Raw genomic sequence first — 21,985 nt, forward strand, 5'->3', positions numbered from 1 at the left:
CAACCCTAATAATTGGTAAATTAGCAATATTTACTTTGCCCACAGCTGTTATCTCCATTTAAAAGATGACATGGTATGGGATGCCATAAATCACCTACACATGATCTTAAATCCACCATGCCCAGTGCCAAATGTTGGCTGGTAATGTAAATGTAATTTAAGAAATGTGTGAGTTTTCATTATGTGTTACATGTTGCATATCGTTGCTGTCCAAAATAAAAACCTCCAAAATAGTAACTTTATAGGAGAAGGAAGAAACATATAATTAATCTTCAGTGGAAGTCAATGTAAAATGACTTTATTCCAAATCATTTTGGAGCATTTCTATTGGTTCTGTTGGAATTTCTATTATTTTTTATACACAATGTGAAGAGCAGCTTTTGTGTTCATAAGATGTAGTAAACCAAAAATCCACAAAAATGAAGATGCCTGTTTTTATCTTGGACAGTCACAGTATTCATACTAAAAATACTTATAAAGACCCATTCACCCAATGCTATTTTTACAAATATCAGTAACAATGAATAAATGGATTTGAATAAATTATTTATTAATAAACATCACGAACGCTAGGGCAAAATATGAGTAATGTCAATTTTCCACTGCCTGGGTCTGGCTCTAATCGACTCGACTCTACACGGCTGGGCCCAGCACACTTAAAGCTTGTCGCTTTTCCACTGGCAGGACTCCCCCGCGAAATGGACCCGGTGACGTTGCAAACACCACGTCTCTAACAGGAATCACTGCCTTTTCAAAAACCACAACAACGGCAGCAGAAAAGTTAGGCAATGTTTACTCATCATGTATTTGCGTGTTCTGTTCAGTTCAGTTTTACTTGTTGCATGTTTGGCTTCCACTGAAAATTTTCATCAGCCACCAATCCAAGGAGCATATAAACTTCTTCAAAGCACCGTGAGGTAAAGTTATAAGCTGCCTTTGTGAATCTGATAAAAATAAAAGTGAAAGCTGCTGTAATTTAAGAGATTTTACAAGCAGTGGTTTGTGCTGGATTTGAATAAGCTCAGCAGTTTGTGGTGATTAACATGGCTCTGTCCAATCAGCACATGGTTGGAACCCAGAGTGATCTGGGACTGAAAACCAACCTTGTTCCAGAGATCAGGTACCAGATTTGGCCAGTGGAAAAGCAAAAGAGCTGAGAGAGTCGAGTAGAGTCGTGTAGGTTCTATGCAGTGGAAAAGCACCATAAGAGAGGTGGCAGTGTTCTAGTTGATTTTGGAAATTACAAACAATTAATACTGATTGGCTGATGTTTATATGCTGTGAGTGATCAGAGGGTTGAGGACTAGCCAATATACATCTTCAAAGAAAAGTTTCTTTGGTTGTGACAGGAATACTAAATGTAACTTCCCAAAGTCACAAGGTGAGTAAAAGTACAAAAGTAGTAACTGAGGAAAACTCACTAAAGAGCTGAAGCACTTAAAGAAAGGCAGTGGTACTTTGTTGTTTCAAATTATTTTCCAGATCCAGGGAAGATTAGCAATGTAGAAACTAACATGTGTACAGCTCTGTTCTTCCCTTTCTGGATTATTTTGATGTAAAATAGCACACACAGAAAGAGCAGCACCCCAACAAAGAGAAGGAAATGTAACACCAAAAAGGGGATTAATAACTAAATATGAACTGTATTTGTTAACCAATTATATCACTTAGAGAAGACGTAAAAGTATTAAAATTGTGAAATACTCAAAAAAGTATAAATGCATTAATAGTTTATTTGTAGATGTAGTTATCACTCACCTCTGAATTTTGCCCCAGTTATGACATTTAATAAATGATAATAAATGTATTACATGCAAAAATATCAAGGAGGAAATCCTGTTATGCTCTGCCTTTAGAAACTAGATGGTTTGCAACACATATTTACTATATTTTTTTAACACATATTCTCTAATGGTTCGTTTCATTTTGAAACAGCATTTGCATTGTTACCTAGTGTATATGAGGTTCTACTATAAATTCGGATATGGCCACCCAATGTGGAGTCTGCTTTATGGAGCAAAATTTGGTTCGTTCCAGGACTACAAAACAATTGGTAATTGCAGAATCACACTTTATTGAAACAATATGATCTGCTGATGTTGGACGATTGGTTCTGGAATAAAAACACTACTGAAGAAAGAAGATGGCTGTTTCACCTCGACAGTTAATGTGGCTATGTATAGTAGTAGTATGCTGGTTATAATTTGTAGAATGAAGTTCTTTTGTGGTGTGCATGTTGTGACATGTCGAGCATCAGTGTCTAGAGTGGAATAAGAATGGACAGGAAAAATAAAATCTGATCCTGTCAGAAATATTATTTTATAAAAACATAAAAGAACTCTTTCAAGCTATGATACTTCCTGCAGAATATCCCATTTCATTTCATATTTTTCTAAGAGTTTTTTTTAACATCTACTTCAGAGTGTAGTTTATAGGTTGTACCCCTCAAAAGATAAAAAAATTAATCCTCAACCTATTATTATAATATTATTATTATTGGTGAATGTTAGTTACATACAAAATTTAAGAAGCAGCAATTATCACTTTCAACTAATTAACGGTATGCTGCTAGAAATCAGAAATATGTTCAGTACACACATGTAAATGCACATTTCTTTTACATAGTTATTAAGTTAGTTCATATTCAATTGTTTAACAACAACATTATTAATTTAGAGCAGATTATCCAGCAAATCTACAGTTAATCTACAGTTACAGTTATATTTGATTAAAAAAATAAAAAGGGGGACGGCACTTTGCAGCAGGTAGTGTCGATGTCACACAACTCCAGGGTCCTGGGGTTGTGGGTTCAAGCCCCAATCCGGGTGACTATATGTGAGGTGTTCTCCAGGTGCTCTCTTTTCCTTCCAAGGTTTCAAAAAAACCTTTCGGTAGGTGGATTGGCTGCTCAAAATTGTCCATAGCTGTGAGTGTGTGTCACCCTGTGAATGACTGGCACCCCCTCCAGGGTATGTTCTTACTTTGCACCCAGTGATTATAGACCCACTATGACCACGAATTGGATAAGCAGTTACAGAAAATGAATGAATGAATTTAAAAAAAAGTGAATAAATACATTTCAAATGGTGTGTTTTTTTCAACAATGGAAAATGTGAACCGTTAAACAGAGCATAGGTGTAGTGTTTTGTTATATCAGTATACTTGTAAAAAAATAAAAAATAAAAATATATAGTTTGGATTAACATGCAGCCAAATGATTATTATTCCTGATTATTATTGTTTTACACAAACCCCAATTCATAAACAAATAAATACAAAATGCAATGATGTACAAATCATTTAAATCCTATATTTAATTGCCAATAGTACATAGAAAATATTTTGAATGTTGAAATTGATACATATATGATATTTTGAAAAATATTTGTCCATTTTGAATTTGATGGCAGCAACTCATTCGAAAAACAGTTGTGATATGAGCATGATCGTACGTCTCTTTGATGAATGAGGGTGAGTGTACAGTGCGGTAAAAGCGAGTGTGCGGATTACAACACCGCCCAAGTTCGTAGCTCACTCCTGTGCGCGAGGGGGCGACCTGCTATCATTCAGCACGCGTGCGTGAGGGGTCAGACGGAGTGCAAAGAGATTTAATGAGCATGCGGGATATGCTTTTATTTTCGTAAACATGAAGGGTTTTGTTCTTTATTTTGTAAAAAATAGACACGGATAAATAACGGAGACGATGTTGTTAAATTATCATCAGCTACCTTTTGTTTAAGCTATAGTCTGCATGTATGTATTATTTAAATTAAGACCAAACTGTTTTCGGCTGCTGCCTTGTGTCTAAAGTATCTCATGTTCGGCTCCTTAGGTAAGCGTTCACTCCGTTATTCCGTTAATGGACTGGCGTTTTTTCTGCTTGTGAACATTGTGAAGGTCGAGAATTTGTTGTCGACTTTGTTCAGTCACTCATATAACTTCCATTCCTTCATCTGGACTTGACTGATAGTCCTTAGTAAACTTCATTAAGGTATCAGCCAGTTTAAAGGTGGTAATGCCTGCTCGGCGACGTAACGTCAACATTACAGTTTGTTAAGCTCGTATGTCTGTTGTCAAGTGTTTTAAGTGGCTTTCTGGTGTTCAGTCCCTCACCCAACCTCCTCTCGTTCGTTTCGACTTGGCTAAATAGTCCACCTTAACGTCTTTATGTCTGCCTCCAGCTGTAAGGTAACGTTATTTTAAGGTCGAAATGCCCGTGCAGTGCAGCTGCTGTGCCGTAAATCGCGCCGTGCTCAAACGGCCAAAAACCGGGCACTCTCTGTGTAAGAGCTGCTTCTTCTGGGCGTTTGAGGAGGAGGTCCATCACACCGTGGTGTCCGGCCGCTTGTTCCGCCGCGGAGAGACCGTGGCTATTGGCGCCTCTGGGGGAAAGGACTCCACGGTCCTCGCCCATGTGATGAAGGTGCTCAACGAGCGCTATGATTACGGCTTGAAACTGCTCCTGCTCTCCGTGGACGAGGGCATCACCGGCTACCGGGACGACTCTCTGGAGACGGTGAAGAGAAACCAGCAGCAGTACGAGCTGCCGCTAAAAATCGTGTCTTATGAAGAGCTTTACGGCTGGACCATGGACGCCATCGTCAAACAAGTGGGGCTCAAAAACAACTGTACTTTTTGCGGTGTGTTCCGACGGCAGGCGCTTGATAGAGGAGCCATGATGCTGAACGTGGACAAGATATGTACAGGTAATCCTCCAGTTCCCTTCTCTGACTGTCTTATATTACTGCCGTTGTTAGTTGTTCATTTCACGGCAGGGTTCTTCGGGCCCAGTCCTGTATTTCCCTGCTCAAGCTTTCTTGGTTTTAACATTTTCAGTGATGATTAAAATTCCCTGATATTCCAGTCATTGAGATGTAGCCAAAAACATACTATAATACTTTTTACTTTAAATGTACAACTTCAGAATCAGTGATGTTTCACTGACCTGTAAAAGGGAGAAAGGGGTTTCTGTAATTCCTACTCTGGGCTCAGCACTGCAGAAACTGCACTATGGGTTTTTCCCTATGATTAAGAAAATATCACCTCTCCCTCCCCCACCCCATTGATTTCAGTAAAGTGCTATAAACACGAATTACACCAGGCCAAAAAAACTCGTCTTACCTAGTGTTCCTTTTAATGCACAATTTACTGTGCGTTATTTTGTAGAAAAACGTACCTTCACTGTGTCATCACAGTGGTAGCAGCAGGCTTTCCAAATCCGTAACCCCTAAAATTTATTTTTTTTACTATCCAAAACAACCAGGCAACATAATATCTTATGTTTTACTGTATGAAGTAAAATTTTCTCTCTGGTCATTGGTTGAGCGCCTAGAAACATGTCTGTTCAACTAAATGATGTTCCTAATGTCTTAAAAGTTTCTAAAGCCCTGTTTGGACAGGATTAGTTTTATGTGGATAGGATGGCAGTAACGTTTACAATAGATTTGCACCTGATAACGAGTCTTGGTGTAAATAACAGATGGGAGTTGCTACTCGATTCACTCATTGCTCTCACACATTGTTCAGCACTGCATAGACACTGACATGTTTTTCAAATTGTGGATCAGATACAGCAGTGATACTGGTGTTTTACCAGTGCCCTGAACAATCTTGTCTTCTGCTTCTTCATAACAGGGGAGGAGGGGGAAAAAACTTAATTAGTTTTACTCTTAATACTTCACACTATTTTTATAACTACTCATATCATGTATGTAGGCTTTTATTTTTACATCCTAATTAAATAATGCATCTATTTTGAGATATCAGGATTTAGGTTGATCAGGACCTGAAGCGAAGATCCTTGATCTATGTTTTTTTTTTTTTAAAGTCTTTTCAGTCACTTTTTAAAAATATTTCTGCTAAAGTCAAGTACTCATATCAGCTATATTTTATTTGTAGGTCACAATGCAGACGACGTGGCAGAGACAGTGTTGATGAACGTACTGCGTGGCGACATAGCCCGTCTGCGCCGCTGCACTGCCATTAGTACCGTCAGTGATGGCGAAGGGGCAATACCACGCTGTAAACCCCTGAAATATTCCTACGAGAAAGAGATTGTCCTCTACGCATATTTCAAGAAGCTTGACTACTTCTCCACAGAGTGCATTTACTCACCCAATGCCTACCGCGGCCATGCACGCACCTTCCTTAAAGATCTAGAAGCTGTCAGGCCTAGTGCCATTATGGACGTCATCCACTCTGGCGAGAACCTCTCAGTGAAGGACGGCGTGAAGATGCCCATCCAAGGGACATGTTCACGATGTGGATACATCTCCAGCCAGGCTCTCTGCAAGTCCTGCGTGCTGTTGGAGGGCCTGAACAGAGGCCTACCAAAACTTGGAATAGGCAAACATCACCGGCTCCATGGCAAGATCTTGGCTCAGGAGCCTCTGACCCAAGAGGAGGAAAAGAAGTTAAAGGCAGTAGACTTTTAATAGGACTCTGAAGTTTTAAGACTTTGAGGGGAATGGGCTGAGTACTTCATTTTTGGCTTTTGTATTTATACAGATTTTGTGATTAAAGCATATGCTTATATAATAAAGAAGCCTCTCTTATGTTATGTGTTGTGTATTTATTAAAAACATTCTTATTGCAGATGTAGAGAAGATTGTTAATATTATGTGGGTTATAAAATCATTTTAAATATTACAAATAAAAATAGACATATCCATTTGTGGCCAAATCATTGAAGAATGTCAGCAATATGCAGCTGGGTTGTCTTCCCCTTAGAAGACCCATAATATAATATGGTCAGAGCAAATTTCACTGCACAATTTCACATAATTCCGTAAAATGTTAAAGAATTAATTCATATCAATTTGGCTCTACATCATTTTGTACTGTCTGTATTGATCTACAGGGTGGGCCATTTATATGGATACACCTTAATAAAATGGGAATTGTTGGTGATATTAACTTCCTGTTTGTGGCACATTAGTATAGGGGAGGGGGGAAACTTTTCAAGATGGGTGGTGACCATGGTGGCCATTTTGGATTTCAGCACCTGAAGCTATGGATACTGGAAGCCTGTGCTAGCATTTCTCCTGCGGTTTTGCTATCAGTGTGTGAAGAGTGGGAGAAGAGGGTTGCATTGACAATCCAACACAATGGGCAGCACTTTGAACACATTTTTATAAGTGGTCAGAAACTGGTAAATAACTCATGAAAGAATAAAGTTACATTAAAAGCACACCATTGTTTTTCTTGTGAAATTCCCAATAAGTTGTGTGTCACATGACCCTCTTCCCATTGAAAAAACAAAAGTTTAATCCAAAATGGACACCATGGTCACCACTTATCTTGAAACGTTTCCCCCCTCCCACATACTAATGTGCCAAAAACAGGAAGTTAATATAACCAACCATTCCCAATTTATTAAGGTGTATCCATATAAATGGCCAACCCTGTAGTTGTCATAAAACTGAATAATTAAATGGCATCTGGCAATATACAGGCGCTGTTCATAAGATTGTAATATAAAAAAATTGATTTATTTCATTAATTCTATTTAAAAAATTTACTTGTATATTGTACTTATTCATTACACACAGACTGATATATTTAAAGTGTTTACTTATTTTAATTTGATGATTATAACTGACAACTAATGAATATCCCAAATTCAGTATCTCAGAAAATCTGAAAATTGTGAAAAGGTTCAATATTGAAGATACCTGGTGCCACACTCTAATCCGCTAATTAACTCAAATAGAATATAATAGAATAGCTTTTATTGTCGCTGAGAAAACAATGTTCAAGAACAGTGTTAAAACAGTGAAATGCAGTTTTAGCATCTTCTCTCAGGCAGCAGTTAAAAGATCAAATCTATACATGTGCAAAACAACACAAAGATTATTCAGAGGTGTTAACACTAGAAAATATGCACAGGTTTTATTTAAAAGTGCCGTGTGCAATTGCTTGTGCGTTAGGATGGGTGGTTGTCCATAGATTCTACTGATTATCAATCAGGATGGATTAGTTACAGTAGTTGGGGAGGGAGGGGTTGATGGCTTTCACAGCCTGGGGAAAGAAGCTGTGTTTCAACCTGTTTGTCTTTACTTTTAATTGTCTGAATCTCTTCTTAGATGGGAGGGGGGGAAACAGAGTGTGTCCAGGGTGAGTAAAGTCCATTGAAATGCTGATAGCCTTTTTCTGGAGTTGGCTGTTGTGAATGTCACTGAGGGGGGTAGTGAAGTTCCTATGATTTTTTCCACCCCTCTCACCACTTGCTGCAGGTCTCTCCTGTCCTGTGCCGGTGAACCATACTGTGCAGCAGTATGTCAAGATGCTTTCGATGGTGGCTCTGTAAAAGTTCACCAGCAAGTGTTGAGGGAGGTGGGAGTGCTTCAGCTTCCTGAGGAAGTAGAGTCTCAGTTGTGCCTTCCGCACTTGGTATCGAGTGTTGAAGGCCCACGTGAGGTCAGCAGAGATGTGTACTCCAAGGAGCTTGAAGTGCTCCACTCTCTCAACCTCCACTCCAATGATGAGGAGGGCTATGCTCTCGGTGCGGGTGGATCTTCTGAAATCCACGACCATCTCCTTGGTTTTATTAGGGTTCAATTCCAGGTTGTTCTTCCTACACCAGGGGTCGGCAACCCGCAGCTCCAGAGCCGCATGTGGCTCTTTGATCCCTCTGATGCGGCTCAGCTTTTGAAAATAATTAATGAGTATTTAATTAAAATGTATTTTATTTTAGTTCGTTCATTTTCAAAATGTAATTCTATGAAGATTATGGCGATCTTGCAACATCTAAAGTATTTAAATATTTATTATTTAAAATATTTTTGTCGCTCTCAATACACGTCACAACTTCCAATGTGCGACACCCGCCAGTGAGCGGCTTCTTGAAATTCTTTCTTGGCTACATAGCGACATTAAAAGGATGATGGCAAGCAGAGAGAGAACAACATTTTTGTTTGCTGCCAGTGGATTATTTAAGTTCTGTGTTTTTTTCCATTACTACAAGGATTCAAATAAACATTGAGTATTTTACTTAACCATCAACCAAAGGTCTTTTTTTCGGAGTTAACAATGTTTTGTTGCATGCAGAAATATTATTTCATTTTCTCTGCAGTTGTTCATTTATTTCATAAATGTAACACAATATAGTTTGTTTATACATAGCACAAAGCAAAAAAACCCTGTTAAATGCAGTGTTATTGCATTTAAAATTTCAAAGGGGTTTTGTGGCTCCCAGTGTTTTCTTTACTGTGTGAAGCGGGTCCAAATGGCTCTTTGAATGGTAAAGGTTGCCGACCCCTGTCCTACACCATACTGTCAAGTGCCGGACCTCCTCCCTGTAGGCTGACTCATTGTTGTTCGTAATCAGTCCTACAATGGTGGTGTCATCAGCAAACTTGATGTTATTTGAGGTGTGAATGGGGGAGCAGTCATATATGAAGACAGTAGAGGAGGGGGCTGAGGACACATCCCTCTGGGGTGCCTGTGTTCAAGATGATAGTTGAGGATGTACTATCCCATCCTGACAAATTGGGGTCTGTTGCTCAGGAAGTCCAATATCCATGAGCATAGTGAACTGCCCAGACCCAGATCACCCATTTTTTGACGAGGTTCTGTCCTGCCTAATTTCTACAGATAACTTTCCCACAAGAGAGAGGAACATTTTAGATTAGGTCTACTGCAACATTCCTCATGCCTACAAAGCCAGACCCTCACTACATCTGGGTCTCTCTGATCATCTGTCCCTGTCTCTAACCCCAGTATATAAACTAACATCTGCAAAGGCCTTTAAATGGTCTCTCAGTCTAGTTCTGTAGGCTACACAATCATGGGGAAGACTGCTGACTTGACAGTTGTCCAAAATATGACCATTGACACCTTACACAACAGGGCAAGACACAAAAGGTCATTGATAAAGAGGTTGGCTGTTCACAGAGCTCTGTGTCTGTGTAGAGAGGCAAAGGGAAGGAAAAGATGTGGTAGAAAAAAGTACAAACAATAGGGATAACCACACCCTGGAGAGGATTGTGAAACAAAACCCATTCAAAAATGTGGGGGAGATTCACAAAGACTGGACTGCAGCTGGAGTCAGTACTTCAAGAACCACCACGCACCGATGTATGCAAGACATGGGTTTCAGCTGTCGCATTCCTTGTGTCAAGCCACTCTTGGACAAGAGACAGCGTCAGAAGCGTCTCGCTTCCACAAAGGACTGGACTGCTGCTGAGTGGTCCAAAGTCATGTTCACTGATGAAAGTAAATTTTGCATTTCCTTTGGAAATCAAGGTTACAGAGTCTGGAGGAAGAGAGGAGAGGCACAGAATCCATGTTGCTTGAGGTCCAGTGTAAAATTTCCACAGTCAGTGATGGTTTGTGGGGTGCCATGTCATCTGCTGGTGTTGGTCCACTGTATTTTCTGAGGTCCAAGGTAAATTCAGCCATCTACCAGGAAGTTTTAGTGCACTTCATGCTTCCTGCTGCTGACCAAATTTATGGAGATACAGATTTAATTTTCCAACAGGACTTGGTACCTGCACACAGTGCCAAAGCTACCAGTACCTGGTTTAAGGACCATGGTATCCCTGTTCTTAATTGGCCAGCAAACTCACCTGACCTTAACCCCATAGAAAATCTATGGGGTATTGTGAAGAAGAAGATGCAATACGCCAGACCCATCAATGCAGAAGAGCGGAAGGCCACTATCAGAGCAACCTGAGCTCTCATATAACACCTCAGCAGTGCTGCAGACTGATCGACTCCATGCCACGCCACATTGCTGCAGTAATTCAGGCAAAAGGAGCCCCAATTAAGTATTAAGTGCTGTACATGCTCATACTTTTCCTGTTCATACTTTTCAGTTGGCCAGCATTTCTAAAAATCTTTTTTTTTGTATTGGTCTTTAGTAATATTCTAATTTTCTGAGATACTGAATTTGGGGTTTTTATTAGTTGTCAGTTATCATCAAATTCAAAGAAATCAACAATTGAAATATCAGTTTATGTGTAATGAATGAGTATAACATACAAGTTTCACTTTTTGAATGGAATTACTAAAATAAATTAATCTTTTTCATGATATTCTAATTTTGTTACCAGCACCTGTATGTGACACACACAAACTTCAAACAGGAAGAGAATCTGGGTGTTCAGAATTATCAGAGCTCACATCAGCAGGTTGTTTAGTACCCAACTTTGTATATAGTTTCTGTTTGGTTGCTGAGTAAATATCTTAGTCTTAGAAGACCAGGCAGGGCTAGTTTGACTGGAACATCATTGGATGGAACACATTTGTCACACGTGTCACCAGTATTTTTGTAATGGCAAGGTAGTCTTTCATGTGGGTCCAAAATATACATCCTTCTTATGAGAAGTCCTTGAGAGCAATTAAGGCTAATGTGTTTTGAAAAAGTTTCATGCATCCATTACATTTCATGTGACCCTCCCTAATAAAGGACTCAAGGCTTTTTCTTAGATACTAAAATTCTAGACTAGATATATAGAAGATATACAGTATTAGAAGAGATGGTCCACAATGTTACTTTATTTAAGCTCAGTAGATGCATTGCAAAATAAAATCTACTTATGAAATTTTTTTCCCTTTGGTTGTAATTTTAAACTTGACTCACAATGTGACCTCTGATGTGTGATTAAAACACACACACACAGGGTCAAGATACTCCTTGCAAATACGTATTTCAAAAATGAACTTACTCCATTCTGTCAGTCTCAAATAGCAAAAGTGCCTTTAATATTTTTTTCTTGGAGGTTCCTGCATGAAGTTTTAAAACGTAGATTAAAACATTCATTCAAACATTCATTATCTGTATCCCTTATCCAATTCAGGGCCGTGGTGGGTCCAGAGCCTACCTGGAATCTTTGGGTGCAAGGCGAGAATACACCTTGGAGGGGTGCCAATCCTTCACAGGGCAACACACACACTCACACATTCACTCACACACTCACTTTTGAGTCACCAATTCACCTACCAATGTGTGTTTTTGGATTGTGGGAGGAAACCAGAGCACCCGGAGGAAACCCACACAGACACAGGGAGAACACACCACACTCCTCATAGACAGTCACCCGGAGGAAACCCACGCAGACACAGGGAGAACACACCACACTCCTCACAGACAGTCACCCAGAGGAAACCCACACGGACATGGGGAGCACACACCAACTCCTCACAGTCACCCGGAAAGGTTTATTAAAAACAGTTGTTAAACACCATCTCATTTACTGGAAGTACATTTGTTGCCATTTTGTGCAACCGTGTGTTGTAGATTTTAGTGTTGCTTAACACTTCAGATATCTAGTTCCTTTTACTACAAAGTGTGAAAATGTCTGACTGGGTATGTTTTTCTAAAAGACTACTTCACATTGAAACCATTTGAATAAGTTCATATACATATTAACTATCATTATGCAGATCAATTTTAAATAGTATAGAATTCCCTTTTAAGGAGGGATTTATGCAGTTAATTTCCAGTTTCTGACTAAATCATGCATTTAGCTGCTTTTTTATATTCTGTCTTTAATGGGAGCTGATGTGAGGTGTTTTTCCCCAAAGATGTCAAGAAATAAAATTCTATAGAAGCAATTAAACCATTCCCACACTTTAGTAAATCATTTCATGGGGTTAAATGGATTTTCCCAGAATATTTCCTAATAATATTGTGTTCATTTAAATTGTGTGTGTGTTTGAGAGAGAGGTCCTGATATCACCGTATAGGCAACAAAGTCTTTTTACCTTTTAACACACTCAAACATCCCCACCCCCACCCAAATACCAGACACGTATACACATACACATACCAGAATGTCTTTACAAACTCTGTGGGGAGGACTGATTTCCTTGGTGGGTGGGTGGGGGGTTCCAATAAGAACAAAGCTGAGGGAGATACCTACTGGACAATCCTCGGTTTTGGGCATAAGTTATCTGGCTAAAGTGAGAAACTTTGCTTTGTGGAATACCCACAGGAAACACCCAGGGATTTCTCAGTTAGCTGGTTAACTTAAAGCCTAGAGAGGAGGATTATCGATTAAGAATGTCCCATTTTTTTCACTGCTGGACAGGCTTGATATTAGGTTTAAAATGTCTGACTAACCGGAGAAATTCTGCTTTGTAAAATACCCCGGAATCTGTGGCGTTTTACATTGTAAAGATCAGTTGATAATTTTGTTCTCCGAAGTCTCCGAAGAAAGTGTTTAAGGCAATATAATGTCCCCACAGTGCATGGAAACAAACTGTAGACTATGTGTGTATGAATGCTCTGAGGCTGTGTTTGTTTCAGGTTGTTGTGATGAAGGACCGGACACTAGAGGTCAGTCGAGTGGAGGGAGCTGGTCTCGTTTGAAGTGGGCGACGGGCTCCGTTCACTGAGACCTGCGCCACTGAGGAGGAATCACAGAAAAGTTTGGTGGAAGCTCACTTTAGAGAAACAGGATTCACAGCGTTTCTCCTCGGCGACGTGGGCGCAGACCGACAGAGAATTTAAAGGAAGATGGATGACTTGGGTAAAGCTTTCCTTCTTCTCTTCTACACCTTTTATTTTTACTACAAGTTCGCCAAAAAAACAACATAGCGGAAAAAGTATGGGTGGGAATGGGAACAGCTAATTGGCTACGATATGGCTAGCTGGGAAAAAGCTGACTAAACGTGGAAACGACGTCGTTTTTGCTTATAGTGTGCAAACTTATTTGCTTGTGGGGATTGTTTGTTATTTTCGCTGTATGTCTTGAGTGTTGAGGTTGCGTGATTTCAGCTGTTTTGGAGGGGAGGTTGTGCAAACTCTCACTTTGCTAAGCTAACATTGACTCATTTTGGGGGAAAAACACCCTTGCGAGCATAGGTGGGTAGCGGAGAGTATCCCGCACTGAAGGAAAAGCTGTGCTACTTCGGTAAATGAAATAATGAGTCGTGTTAACCCTCAGCTATAGTAGAAATATAAATGTAGTTGCAAACTTCCCCATTGGTTAAACTTCTCCAAACCAATCTCTTTTGTCAAAATGGTGTATTTATAAGTTATTCCCAAGCAAAAGAAAGTCTTAGACGCCTTAGAAGTAGCTCAGCTGTAACTACACTTTTATTCAGTACGTAATCTATGAATATTCATTGATTCCCCGCCTCTCTCTCCCTTTACCCCTCCACAACTTAACTGCAGCTCGAAATGCCCACTTGGCAAGTTGTGGATTACTTAGATTTATCATGTCAGAAACCCTGAAACACTTAAATTAAACAATGAATTTTCCCAGCAGAAATGCTAAAAAAATAATAAAATAAAGAGCTAGAGGTGTGACCAATTTACTTAAGTGTACCTTACACACACATGAACCAGTGAAATAAAGTTTAAGGTGAATTTTAATATATCGACTATATAAAGTATAAAAGGTAGAATTTTCTTTAAGTATACTTGAGCGGAAGTAAAATGTTATCTTCCAAATAATGCCAAAATACATTACGTAAAAATGTCTCAAAATTGTTCTTAAAAGCAGAGTAGGTCATACATGTATTTAGTTGGACAGCAACAATATATTTTTCTTGAAGGCCTTCTTTATATTCCTATAGCCATCAAGTGCTCTGACAACATAATGAAAGAGCCCCTTCCTGTATAGGCCATAGGACATTAAAAACAATTCACTCAGACCAAATGAAAAGATTGCCCGTTTCCATGCATCATCCTGCACCCATGCGCCATATACTCATTTGTGTACATGCAGAGACTAAACATGGAGAGAGAAAAGGCTGAATAAAACCTGAGGGCAAACAAGAATGAACATCTGTATAGTTTTCAATAGTGGAAGGAACCTGAGGGTGCAGAAAATTGCTTTAGAAGAAGAGCTATAACTCAGACAAAACAAAACCTAGCAATAACTTCTTACAAAATCACCCATTGCAGCTTTAAGTAGGCTACGTGTACAGGTGTCTCTCAATAAATTAGAATATCCTCAAAGTCCATTTAATTCAGTATTTCAATTAAAAATGTGAAGGTTGTATATTATATAGATTTATTAAAAAAAGAGTAATTCTATTTCAAGCATTCATTTCTTATAATGTTGATAATTATGGCTTTTAACCATTAAAAACCCAAAAGTCATTATCTCAGAAAATTACAATAATCAATACAAAACACCTGCAAAAGTTTCCAAAGCCTTTAAAATGGTCCCTCAGTCTGGTTCAGTAGGCTCCACAATCATGGGGAAGACTGCTGACTTGACAGATGCCCAGAAGGCAGTCATTGACACCGTCCTGCTGTATCCAAGCATATTAATGGAAAGTTGAGTGGAAGGAAAAACGTGCCCAAGCAACAGCTTGACTGTAGCCTTGAAAGGATTGTCAAGAAAAAGACATTCAAACATTGGGGGAGATTCACAAGGAGTGGACTACTGCTGGAGTCAGTGCTTTAAGAGCCACGACACACAGACGTATCAAGGACATGGTCTACATCTGTCACATTCCTTGTGTCAAGCCACTCATGACCCAGAGACAACACTAGATTGTTGCTCAGGGGTCCGCTGTCTTGTTTTCAGATGAAAGTAAATTTTTAATTTCATTTGGAAATCAAGATCCCAGAGTCTGGAGGAAGAGTGGAACGGCACATAGTCCAAGCTACTTGAGTCTAGTGTGAAGCTTCCACAATCAGTGATGGTTTTGGGAGCCATGTCATCTGCTGGTCTTGGCCCATGGTGTAATATCAAGTCCAAAGTCAGTGCAGCCGTCTACCCGGAAACATTGAATGCACTGCAGACAAGCTTTTTGGAGATGTTGATATCATTTTCCAGCAGGATTGGCACCTTTTCATACAGCCAAAAGTACCAATACCTGGTTTAATAACCACAGTATCACTGTGCTTGATTGGCCAGCAAACTCACCCGACCTAAGCCCCATAGAGGAAGATGAGACACCAGACCCAACAAAGCAGACGAGCTGTGTCACAGGCTGATCGCCTCCATGCCGCATTGATGCGTTAATTCATGCAAAAGGAACCCGACCAAGTTGTTACAAAGTCATTGGCCTTATACAACATCTGTACTACTTCTTCAGTTCACTTTCATTCTTAATACCTCTTGGCTGAATTCTCATTCCCTTACTAAATGTAAGTCATTGCTGTCTGAGGTCAATGTGTGCTACACATGTTTGAACATGCCCCCATTTTTATTGAAGACAGCCAAGTCTTCATTCCACTCCCGTTTTATTCTTTCCATGAAAGAATGATGTCAGCATGAACATGGTCATTGAAGAGTGAGAAATCAGTGCTTGTCAAGGACTTCATTGTCCATCATGGAACAACTTGACCATCCATTGAGGCTACACTGTGGCCTGTCCAATCAACAGCCAGTCGTCTGTCTGCATACTTACTTACTCGTCAAGGATCAGGCCATTTTGGCCTTGCAGTTCACGAGTATGGGCCAGATTTCTTCTGCTCCCTTTATTTGTTATCATGAAAATGGTACAGATAAATGAAAGGTGGTGTCTCCTCAAGTGCGTAATTGTGAATGTCGTTTCCAGTCTGGCGCATGCAGCAGCACTGCAATGTGTTAAGCAAGTGATCTGAGCTATGCAGGAGAAAGAACTGGTTGTATGCAGACCCAAAGCTTGCCTGCTGTCTCTGTCTTAGTTCAGCCAGAGGAACTGAGGTGTTAGTGGAATGTATAGCGTCACTGTTTTCTGGCATCTGGGCGCCAAATCTCCCACCCCTTTTCCTTCTTACGGCCTGTAAGCGCACATGAGCAGAGCACTCATGTAGTGGTGACTAGATTCCCTGTCTGATAAGCACACATTACAGTTGGGTGTGATTAGAGATCCATTGCTACTCCAGGAGTGTGGGAAGGGTCTGGTATGCCAGAAGGTTCAAAAGGTCAACCTGAATGGGAGACGCTCTCAAGTCTTGTGTCTGAACACAGTACAGAGCCTAGTGCACATTGATATGGAGACCAATCATTCCAGTGCTAAGGTGCCCAGATTTTTGTCTATGGGGGACAATGTGTAATGCTTGTTGTGGGCCAATGTAAAAATAGACATAGCCCTATGAAAATGTACAAGTACATTATTATGTTCTAATGGTAGTATACATTACATTTATGTCACTGACTCTACATCAAACGTGCAAGATTAAAATTACAAAAATAAGCCTTTAGAATCAATGTAGTAGTAGTTACATAAGTATGATCATCTCATTGGATAAGGTGGTTGGTGTGACCGGATAAGACAACTGTTTGTAAGGTCCAAATAAAAGGATTTAGAAGATTGCAAGATTGGAGCAAGGGTTAAGATGGGCATTTCTTTCAAATTTGATAATTGAATTGCAAAACTTGAAAATTAAGTTTTGTCAAGTTTTAGAACTGCCTTTGATGGAGTATAGAATTCATACAGGGGTACTGAATTAGTGATAATTTTGATTTATACAATGAAATAATATGCATAATATACATTTATTTTTTTCTTAAAAAAAAACATGCGTACTCTATTAAAATAAATAATCAAAATCAGATTTTTTTTTACAGGTTACCCTGTAGATACACAATTACATTGGAATACTACAGCTAAAGGAAAGTAGCAGTAACTCTTGTTGATGTCTAAGGGTTAAAACAGGACTGAGATCAGATCAAATCTACAGCCTCAAGGCACATAATTATGAACATGAAGAGCCACAATACTGCCACATTATCCTACTAGCGTAGTCAACAGCCAACATACCAGCACTGCTAAGTTAAGTCATTCATCACCTTGCCATGCGTGTACAGTTTCAGTCATTTCATAATCTAGCTGTGATTACATTACACCTTGCAAGCCATTCTTAAAGGTACAGAAAGCATAATTTTCTATAGATACTTCAGAAGATATCAGAAAAAATATTTAGCTGCAGCAGTTTATGGTACTGTATAAGTAACAGTAAAAAACCTTACATGAAAGCACAAGGGTTGCCCATGCTTAGGTATTGTTCATATTAAACAGTTGTTTCTGTGCAGTGCTAGTGAAGCTAGACACTAGACAACCGGTACCTTTAGCATTTACTTATATATTTATAAGAATTACGTATTTATTTAACTTACAGCAAGAACATTAAATATTCTTGTTAAGATAGCATATTATCATGTAGGTCAGCTGACTGTAAGACTGCTATGACCTGCTTTCAAAAGACTTAACATGACCAGAGTACCCAAAATTCTAATCTAGTCTGTACAGTACTGAAGTAGATTTCTGAAATCAAAACCTGTTATTCATTGAATAACCCAGTGGCACAGATCTTTTAGTCAAGTTCAGTATGAAAAATCTTAAATTTGTTTTTTTTTTAGGTTTGAATCTTAGATTTAGTTCTCTAGATGGGTTTAGTTAGACTGTGCAGCAGAAGGTTTATGTTATTGCTTATAGGAAATAGAATTTGGATTTTTTTCATGCGGATTTGTTAATGTAAGTGTAACATTGACCACAATGAAGAAGGAAAATCTTAATCCTAAAATGCTCTGTATATAGAAATGAAATTTAAAGCTGAAAAGGGATCATGGAGTAAATGGATGACTGCTTGGTTGATTAATATTTTCCTTCAGCTCCTATGTATCACTAGTTAAGTAGATGGTTTTCCAGCAAACTCCTGTTCAAAAACATTTATAAGTAATGCCTCATATGAGCATTAAATCAAGTGGAGTGTTTTCAACTTAATTCCTCTCTTTTAACCCAAACCCAACAAACTCACAACTGTGATGGGATACTGGGCTTGTATTTTACCCCACCCGTTTTCAGACAGTGACATCAACACTCTCATAGCAATGTTTAGTGAACATTTAATGTTTTTCACATGGTCCTTGCTTGATTCTGATGCTTTTAAATATGTTGTATGTCTCTCTTTCAGGCTCTGACATGCACATAAGACTTAAGCCAGGGTTATAAAAAAACATTCTCTACTTTTATCAGAGCATTTCATCATAGGTTTATCAGAAACTCTGATCATATTCTTAACCATCAGTCAGGCCTTCAGGACTTTTGTAAAGTAGTTTTGTTTTGTGTCCCCCTGTGCAAGTGCCTTGAGACTCATTGGAATTAATATAAATCCTGTTGTCAGTATTACAAAGCAATGCAGGAATTAGGCCTGCTGCCACACATGCACACTGCCAATCTCCGGGTGTGTGGCACATTTTCAAAAAAACACTTTGTAATAATTTCAGGCAGGTGCACAATAGTGGTGATGTTTAAACCAAGCCTGCACCGCCCACACCCCGCTTTCTTCCGGTCCCCCAATACTACAGACCCATCTTGGTGTTCTCAGGGTAGCATCAAAAAGAGGATAACCAGAACAATGGGAGTTTGTCTCTTGCCAAATTGCATGCATTTGTGTTTATCCGACTCGACCGCAGGCAGCTGAAATACAGACCTCTGTCTTAGCACAGAGGTTTTTTTCACACACGGACGAGGTGTTGCTTGCTAACTTACGCCCACACCCTTCTGTGGCTTTGCTGAAACTCTGAACCCAGCAAGATGGCTAGAGTGAGTGAAATATGGAGTGAGAGGAAGGCAAAAGGAATGGAACAACTGTGAACTAAACAACTTCCTGTCCCTTGTCCCCCACACCCTATTATGTCAGTCAGTGGTCTCCAAACCTTGTGGCCGAGCATTCAGACAGCACTTCCTGAGGAAACTGCAGAAACAGGAAGTGACCCTTACTCACTGTTGCATACCACAAGTCCTCCACCTCCCAGACAGGAATAGTGTTGTTAATAAGGCACTAGTCTGTGGTTTAGAAAAAGAGATTGTGTGTGTGTTTCTTCTTGAGTGTTTCTCAGTTTCTGTTGCTTTTATTTGGAAATCTGTAGTGTATTATGTTCCCTGACATTTTACAAATAAACGGCATCATCTTTGATGCTGGAGCACAAAATAAAGACCATATTTTCATCAACCAATTTCATGTGTGCTATGGAAAAAGGAAAAAAAAACACAAGCTGAATGCCTGAAGATTAAGCTAATGAGGTTATTGAGTTTATCACTTTGGAATCCCATGACTTCAGCCATGTTCCTCATTTCCACAATATTGGCCTATCTGTTCTCAATTACAAATGTTAGTGTGGTTTATGATTGGAGATCAAAGCTGGGAATGTGTCATTCCCTCTGGAGTGTAACAGTAACGGTTGAGTTTACACCATAGTTTGTGTCTTTATAATTTGGTTAAAATTGTAATATTGCTATAAAAATAGTCAAATTACTGCGTTTACCCCACTAGCCTAAGACGAGGTCCACACACGTCCAGATATTTTTAAAAACAGGTTTTCTGCATCTTCAAAACAGTTTTTTGTATTCACACCATCTGTGATTAAGGAAATGTCTACATCCACACAAGAACACAAAATGACTCAAGAACTATTTCTCTTTTTCTCTCTCTCACACTCACGCGCACGACCCTCGCTTGCACAGACAGACATGGTTTCTTACAAGAACACAAAAAGGAAGTTCACTGTGGTATTACCCTCAAGGGTTCATGATCGTACCTATAATTAGGGTATTTAACTCTATAATAACTGTAGATTTTAATGTTGTGTAAATTTCATCTGCCCCCATTTTATCTCCAGGACTTATGTTCTTTTATTCAACACCGTTCTATAATTTATTTTATTTTTTTCAGAGTTTATGAAAGTGTACACATCTCCATTCTGTTCCCTTCATATCCACTAGAGAATGCAAAATGACTTAAAAACAATTCATTCTCTTAAGATAGACATGTTAAGTCTCTCTCTCTCTCTCACATGCCCATGATCCTGAGATAGAATGACATGTGTTGCTGAGAAGACTCTGCTAATGTAAACTGAAATGCACAATGTGATGTCAGTATTTTTGAAAAGCTGTATACACATCAAAACTCGTGACTGAGTTTTCAGAAATCTCCACCTTGGAGAGTGTTTTTGAAAAAGCCATTTTCATGTGAACGGGAGACAAATTCAGACAAAACCTGTTCTTAAAAAATATCCAAATACATGTGGAAAGGCAATAATTGTCATACAGAGAATACCATGTATATGTATCCCCCCTCCCCCAAATACTGAAACATTTTAGTATGAATGCAAATACCGTTACAGCACTAGTTTCCTCTTTTTATGGGTTGACATTGTTGGCCCAACAGTGGTAAAGTTACTGTGTGTTATGTTCAGCTTTCAGGAAGACTTTCCATATCCTCTCCCTGATTCTTACAAAAAGGCTCTCTCCCTCTCTTCTTGGCCTTCTATCCTGGCTGGGACAACGGTGCTGATTGTTTTCATGATGACCTTGAATGTTCCATAGCCAGACTCCGTTTGAACAGAATTCTTCCCTAATGACTGAAACAGGGAGACCCCCTACTCCGAATGAGTCTATGTAAAATGTTCCAGTGGATGCATGTGGTCACGCAAAGTTAGACGTTAAACAGAAAAGACCAGATGTAGAGGCGTCTGCATTCGTCTTTCCCAGATTTAACACATCAAACCCAAACAGTGTGTAAGCCAACACTTAGTCACCAACCAGTGAAATTGGGTGTGTGTGTGCTTGCTTATACAGTGTGTTTGTGGTGTGTCCAGAATAGCCTTGTGTCATCCCCCTTCACCCTGCTGTCCATTTGGCCTGAAGGTCCCCAAGGAAGGGCTTTTATTTTGGGCCTTGGGTTCTCTGCAGGGAAGTGTCGACTTTCTGCTTGCAGAGTGAATGATAAAAGGTGATAACAGTGAGAAGACCGTCTTTTCTCTCTCAAAATCTCACAGCACGTGTCGATAAACACAGAATCATTTTTCATCTTCGTCTGGGTTCCTTCTTTTCTTCTGTAGCTGATCCTTTCCTGACCCTGTCTTTAAGTCTCTTCACTGTTATTTTGCTCACTGTCTTCCCTCCATCCCTAACTCATCTTTGAGCCTTTCTCTTACCTGCCTCCCTTAGCTCTCAAGTTTCTGCATTCCTTGCCGACCCCTCCCAGCACAGTTCCTTGTCATATCTTCATTCCAATCTGACTTTCACTCCATTGTGAGCCATCTTTAATGGTTTCTCTTGCTCGTGCTCTCTGTTGCTCTTTCTTACT

The 21,985-nt window shown here is 39.4% G+C and overlaps 2 protein-coding genes across 2 annotated transcripts in view; both read left to right on the top strand.

Moving 5' to 3' along the window:
- Positions 1-3,533: 3,533 nt before the first annotated feature.
- ctu1 (cytosolic thiouridylase subunit 1 homolog (S. pombe)) lies at positions 3,534-6,536 on the top strand. The gene is made up of 2 exons (XM_066644756.1): positions 3,534-4,706; positions 5,899-6,536. The coding sequence occupies exons 1-2, from the start codon at positions 4,211-4,213 to the stop codon at positions 6,432-6,434; spliced, it is 1,032 nt and encodes a 343-aa protein (XP_066500853.1). The 5' UTR covers positions 3,534-4,210; the 3' UTR covers positions 6,435-6,536.
- Positions 6,537-13,297: 6,761 nt separating this feature from the next.
- pxnb (paxillin b) overlaps positions 13,298-21,985 on the top strand; it is a 34,376-nt gene continuing 25,688 nt past the window's right edge. Inside the window, exon 1 of the mRNA XM_066643853.1 lies at positions 13,298-13,475. Coding sequence (XP_066499950.1) covers positions 13,463-13,475 — 13 coding nt within the window. The 5' untranslated portion in view covers positions 13,298-13,462. The remainder of the gene's footprint in view (positions 13,476-21,985) is intronic.

Source organism: Hoplias malabaricus, chromosome 14, assembly GCF_029633855.1.
Source record: "Hoplias malabaricus isolate fHopMal1 chromosome 14, fHopMal1.hap1, whole genome shotgun sequence".
NCBI classification, from domain to species: Eukaryota; Metazoa; Chordata; class Actinopteri; order Characiformes; family Erythrinidae; genus Hoplias; species Hoplias malabaricus.